This window comes from Syngnathus acus, chromosome 9 (assembly GCF_901709675.1).
Source record: "Syngnathus acus chromosome 9, fSynAcu1.2, whole genome shotgun sequence".
Classification (NCBI taxonomy): domain Eukaryota; kingdom Metazoa; phylum Chordata; class Actinopteri; order Syngnathiformes; family Syngnathidae; genus Syngnathus; species Syngnathus acus.
This window is the reverse complement of record NC_051094.1, coordinates 14,059,894-14,065,781: the sequence shown is the minus strand read 5'-3', so window position 1 is coordinate 14,065,781 and position 5,888 is coordinate 14,059,894. Positions and strand designations below refer to the sequence as shown.

At 45.1% G+C, this 5,888-nt stretch overlaps 1 protein-coding gene across 1 annotated transcript; it reads right to left on the bottom strand.

Moving 5' to 3' along the window:
• Nucleotides 1-2,262: 2,262 nt before the first annotated feature.
• znf703 (zinc finger protein 703) lies at nt 2,263-5,468 on the bottom strand. The gene is made up of 2 exons (XM_037259236.1): nt 4,883-5,468; nt 2,263-4,505 (listed from the first exon to the last, which is right to left on the bottom strand). The coding sequence occupies exons 1-2, from the start codon at nt 5,132-5,134 to the stop codon at nt 3,015-3,017; spliced, it is 1,743 nt and encodes a 580-aa protein (XP_037115131.1). The 5' UTR covers nt 5,135-5,468; the 3' UTR covers nt 2,263-3,014.
• Nucleotides 5,469-5,888: the final 420 nt, after the last annotated feature.

Here is a 5,888-nt window from a genome sequence, read left to right as displayed (position 1 = left end):
TGGATACAGGAATTTCAATCGTTAGTCCAATTGATCTATTCATAACAACAACAAATATATGCAAACAGGTTGTAATTTCTTGTTACGTCATGATCAAATGAAAAATGGTAAGGTCCCATTATTTTATGTCATCATCCTTAAAGGAATGTCAACCCCATGTCAACCCCAACATTGAACATCTGATTAATGTTTTGTATGTAGAATATGAATTAAACAGGCAAAATCCACCGTTTTGATCCATCTCAGGGGGCGGCCATTTTGCCACTCGCTGTTGACTGAAAACGACATCATAATTGCCGGGTCTTGGGCCACAACCAATCAAAGCTCAGCAACAGAACACTGGTGAGCTGGTTGTGACCTGAGACTTGGCAACAGTGATGTCATTTGCAATTGACAGTAAGTGGCAAAATCTCCGCCCCCCCTGAGAAGGATAAAAACAGGTGAATTTTGCTGCCTCTATCATAGGGACCTATTGCAGCCAATCCCCAAAAATGATTTCTGACGTTTTTGTGTGGTCTTTACTGACTTACTGGAAGCTATATGTAATGCAGTAAATACATTTTACAAATGGAACAAGAACTTGATACTGCAAAACAGTCCAAAAAGTAATTTTTGTTTTAGTAAATGAGCGGTGCTGTTTTATGGTATAAATACAACAGACATTCTGAGACCTGCCTCACATGTCAACTACTGCAGACAAAGGATCGAGGCTGAGTACACATACTTCTACAAGCACACAAGCCCCACACAGGCAACATAAATGGAGTGTGTGGGTGTTGACTCAGCTGCAAGAGAGTGTGTGGGGGGAGATAGATGGCGAAGACTGATGAGCAAGGGAATAGGGAGAATAGTGAAGCATTTGATGAACGAGTGCAAACCAGCAACAGTGAAATTAATTCCACCTCCAGACATGATTGAAAGTTCTCCCCTCTATGTGACCTCTGCTGTAAACCATTTCCTACCAGCTCAGCTTGTCAGCTGTACCTGCAATTTGTGACATTCCTTTTTATAACCTAGATCACAATGTACAATTTAATTCAGTGTAATGTGTAATTTTTACTGCAGTACGAGGTGGCCTTGTACTTCTGCAACACAACTATAGGGGGCAACACAATCCAGTGTATTTACAGTGGCATCATGATGAGAACTTGGAAAAACAGACAGCAAATACACAAATGTAATATTTTTGCATTAGCTTGCCTTCACCACATTTAAAATTCCATCAAAACTGAGTCAGTAGCTGGAGGAGTGCAGATGGAGACTTCTATTCAAGTGGAGTGGGTTGCTCCACTTTCTATATAAAAAAAGTCAGTGTAATGTCCCAAAGAGCTGCCCAGACTGGTGATCAGGGCGCTGTGACCTTGCTGGTGAGGCAGGGGCTGCTTGTGGTTTGGGAGGGTCATCCATTTTGTTAATGGTCCTGTCAAGTGACACCTGTGCTTGCCTTTCCCTGTCTGGAGTGCTAATGAACCGCGAAAGAGGAGGAGTCTGGGAGTCGGGGTCAATAGCCACCTCGGAGACTCTTTGCCATCGTCACCGACAGCATGCCAGCCAAATAGAGTGGAGAGACAGATATATTATCAGCACCCAAATACTCCAATAGAAGACGAACTGGCTCTTTCCTTTAAAATTAGTGTCGCTACAAAAACCCAGTCAGTGTTGCTGACATACAGAAATGCAGTAAAAAAAAAAAAAAAAAAGGTTCCTCACTTTAGAATGGAAGCCTCCATGCTCAAAGTTCCAGTCCATTTTTTTCCCCAGGCAAGGTATCAGGACTTTGATGACTATTGTTCTAATAACCACATCCCTTTGGTCATTTATGGCCTTTGTGTTGCAGGTCTATTTGTTAGAGTGAGGTGATCCTGAGTCTCCCTCAAGTCATTATTGAAGTCCCAGTGACCCAGTGGCCACGCCACTCCACCATCCGCTCTGCTGAGAAGACTGTTTTGGGGCCTCACAAACAGGAATCAGCAATTAAAAGCTGCACTCTAGTCAACAAAAGCAATGTCGGTGAGTGATGGCAGGAGGAGGAGGGATGGAAGTCCTCAGCTAACAGTGCTAATGTGACCCAGGATGCCCTCTCTGGGATAGCCCTGTCAACTGATATGTGCCATGAAATATTACACACAGCCCCGCATAGAACAGCTGGAATTATGAATAGACCTATTTAAGTGCAATGAAGACAGACTGAGTACTCAACAGCTGCTCAATTGCATGATATCGTGTATAAATATACTTAAGAATGAGGGAAAACAAGTCAAATGCAATCAAGTATCATTTATTTAATAAAATAAGACTTTCCCAAGTTGGTTGAATATTACAGTCTATTAACAGATTTGACCTCTGGTCTTCTTATGTTTGTACCATTTGTGACCCCAAATCAATGCCCCACATGAAGGCTTGAAAAAATATTACATCTTTGCATATTTACAAATAAAAATAATTTTCATTGACATGCACGTCTCCAGAGTCTGAATAAGCATTCAAAGATGAATAAAGTAAACCTTAGGAGAGTTAAAGACATAATCGAGAATAAAGCATTATAGTCCATCTTTATCATGGTGCAACATTTTTAGAGCGTGTACTAGCCATTACGGTAATATACTTCAATCATTCTAGATTTTTGAGTAACAGGTTTTTTTTTGGACAGGAATAAAAATCCCCCAGAGTTGAAGCAAGCGCATGTGTGAAAAATAAATACAGAATCTCCGTTTTGGGTGACATCAAAAAAGAAAAGATACAAATAACAAAATCGAGAGATGAAAAACAATTTCATCATTTTCAAGCTTTGCTTATTGGTATCATTAATAGCTTTATGTCTATTGGATCTGTGTGGCTTCCAAACACTACCAGTCGCAGTTGTGAGGCTAACAGGTGGTATTCCCGACAGGCTGACCATCAAGAATGATGCCCTGACTGCTGAAGATTCTTCTGCGAGCAGTCTATCTTCGGGATTGCTCCGGAGAGTTCAAGATGGTTCTCGCAGACGGTGAAAGTCACTGCTATTTGTGATATCATGGGTATCCGAGGGCAGAGGCCGAGCCTAGTCTCTGACTGTAGAGAGCGTAAGGGGAGTAATAAGCTGAAGATGAAGGTATGGATGGCATGGGAAGGCCATGTGCTCCAGGCAGGTGGGATTTGCTATAGGGGTGGTAGCGGGCCAGGCCCAAGCCAGGGGACCCTCGGAGAGAGAAGGAGCTGGGCAGGGAGCCCGGGCTGCTGTGCGGCGGGAGATGAAGATGGCAGGAGGCAGTCGATGAAATGGACGAAGGGTACGCTGACAAGAGTTTACTCTCCACCATCCCAGGTAAAGCTGTGTGGGTACGCAAGTGGGCGAGGAGCTCCTCTGAAGTGGCAAATCTCTTGTCACAGGGACCTCCGACAGACACCCAGTTACAGGCGTGTGGTAACGGTTCATTGGGAAGCATGAAACCATAAGTGTAGAGCGGGTGCGACAGAGAGGGCGTGGTGCTGGAAGACAAGGCGCTAGAGTGCAAGGAGTGCAGGTGGTGCGAAGGGTAGACCAGGGGAAAGCCAGACTTGAGACTTGAGGGGTCATGGACGCAGGTGGAACAGTTATTTCCTCCCAAGTGGGCTGCATTAGGGTAAGTCAAACAATAAGGGTCCCGGCACAAGCCCTGCATCAAGGACGGCGGCGAGGCTCCGGTCAGCGGACTGGAACTAGGGTGTTTACTTGGAAGTCCTAACCCCAGACTAGACTTGGTAGGGTCCAAGCCAGGAACAAACTGTGAGGGGTAACCTGCATAGGCTCCCACGATGGACCCATGGTAGCCCATTGAAGCAGGAGGCAATGGAAAAACAGAATGTCCTGGTTTAAAGGGGGAGACAGGTGCGATGTGGCCAGAGACCAGGTTACCCTGAGAGGCCTGTGTGTCGGCCTTGCTCTCAGGCCGTGGACTACTGGCAGAGCTGGCATTACTGGAATTGGCGCTGGCCCGTATGTGGCTGGAGTTGGCCAACTGAGCCCCGTCCATTACCGACTTAGCTGTATCTGAGTCATTTTTGTCTCCACTGCTGTTAATGTCCGAGCTGGGCTGCTCCAAACTGGCAGGCTTGTCCATGTGTGAGGCCTGTGAGTGTGCCAGTGGTTGTGCGGATGGGGAATGACTTTGTGTATGAGGCCGGCTCTGAATGTGAAGCTGAGGGGAGCTTGGTGATTTGGAATGGGGTGGGAAAGATGGACAAGAAACACTGCCGCCGCTCGAGGTTCCGTTAGCCACCCTGAAAGTTTTATCTGAAGACCCCTTGGACACTTGAACTTCTTTACGACATTCGCCCGATGACTTGGAGTAAGGTTTGAAGCTGGACTTGTCATCCGAGGAGTGGTGCTGCTCTCCAGACTTGGATGATCGGCTCGTGGACTCTTTGTCTCCTAAACTGCCGGAGGAGAGGGAGGCAAGCTTGGAAGAGGAGGGAGGGTCCGGTTTGCCAATTTGAGAGCATGTCTGAGCCAGCAAAGCTAATGGACTCTTTTTGGCATCCAGCTAAGGAAAGGAAAAAAAAAAAGAGAATATTTTGTGATATTAAAACTTTTAAGTGTCATTGTAATCTCCTTTAAATGTCCAACATGGGGAAATTTTATATCACATTAATTAAAACTGTACTGCACAGTTAAACTGTGTGGACGCTTTACTATCATACATTATCACAGAGAAAAGTCATGAACATCTCATTATTGTGCAACTTCAAAAAGCATATGCAAAAGGAATTGAAGCTAAGAAAATGAAGCTTGATCAATGGAAAAAAAAAAAGTATCACATTTCATTTATTGATTAAGTAAATCGTTTTTCTTTTTTAAATACATAGTCTCCGATCAAGGTTAACATTTAGTTTGAAGGTTGTTTTTGTGTTTGCCTCTCACCTCGATGCTGACTGGTGCGGACTGAAGGGGTTGAAGGTACTCCGGGTGGAGCAAGTGGCCGCTGTGCGCCGTCAACATCTTTACAATCCTGATCGGGAGCCTTTTGGCCTGACGTGACGGGTCTAACGGAGACTTGGCTCTGCACGCAGGCGGGTTTTCCACTCCTGTTCGGCGAGAAGCACCACTGTCGACGTTATGATCCTGGGACTGGCTGCGTAAAAACGATCTGGAGCCGCTGGTCGGATCTCTCATCGGGGTCCGAACGCGTAAAAGAACGCGGATAATTTTGTGTGGACACCGAACTAAAAATCATTTACCAGATCCGTTCATGATCAAATTCATCCGAAGAGAATTCAATAATCCAAATAAGGCTTGTGCGCAGTGCGGAACCAATCAGTTGTCTATCGATATATAAATGACATCCTTTAAGAGGCTCCTCACTGTTCTAGCTAGTTGAGTATTCCTCGATCCAGTTCTCAAAATGTAAAACCACTTGTGTTAAGAATATTCCCGAGGAGAAAGAAAGAAGGTGAAGGTGCTGCGACGTGCGAGTTCTCCGTCTGACTGCTGTAGCTTGTCCCTTTGCGAGTTCCTGCACATCTCCAAGGGGAGGGGCGCTGTTTCTAAGCAGTCGGTCACCGCCCAATAACGAAGCTTCGTTGCTCAATAGAGGCGCGGTTTAGCTTATGGGCCTCACCCTCATGCAAAATGTGATTTCAACAAACCACACGCATGATTTACACACAATACCTAAACTCCAAAAGGTAAAGATGAATGATGCTTTGAAAGTCATTTTAGAAGAAAAGGTATTCTGCGATATGCAACGTCCTGCTACTCTAATGATAAATCTGACAAACTTGAAAATGACCCCCCCCTCTCCCCCCCACACACACACACAGACGCACGCACTGAAAAAAAGCAAAAAAACAAAACAAAAAACCACACCATCTAACAGTGCGGGCAGTTTAATGTGCAATCATTCCTCAACTATCATGATTGATGATTT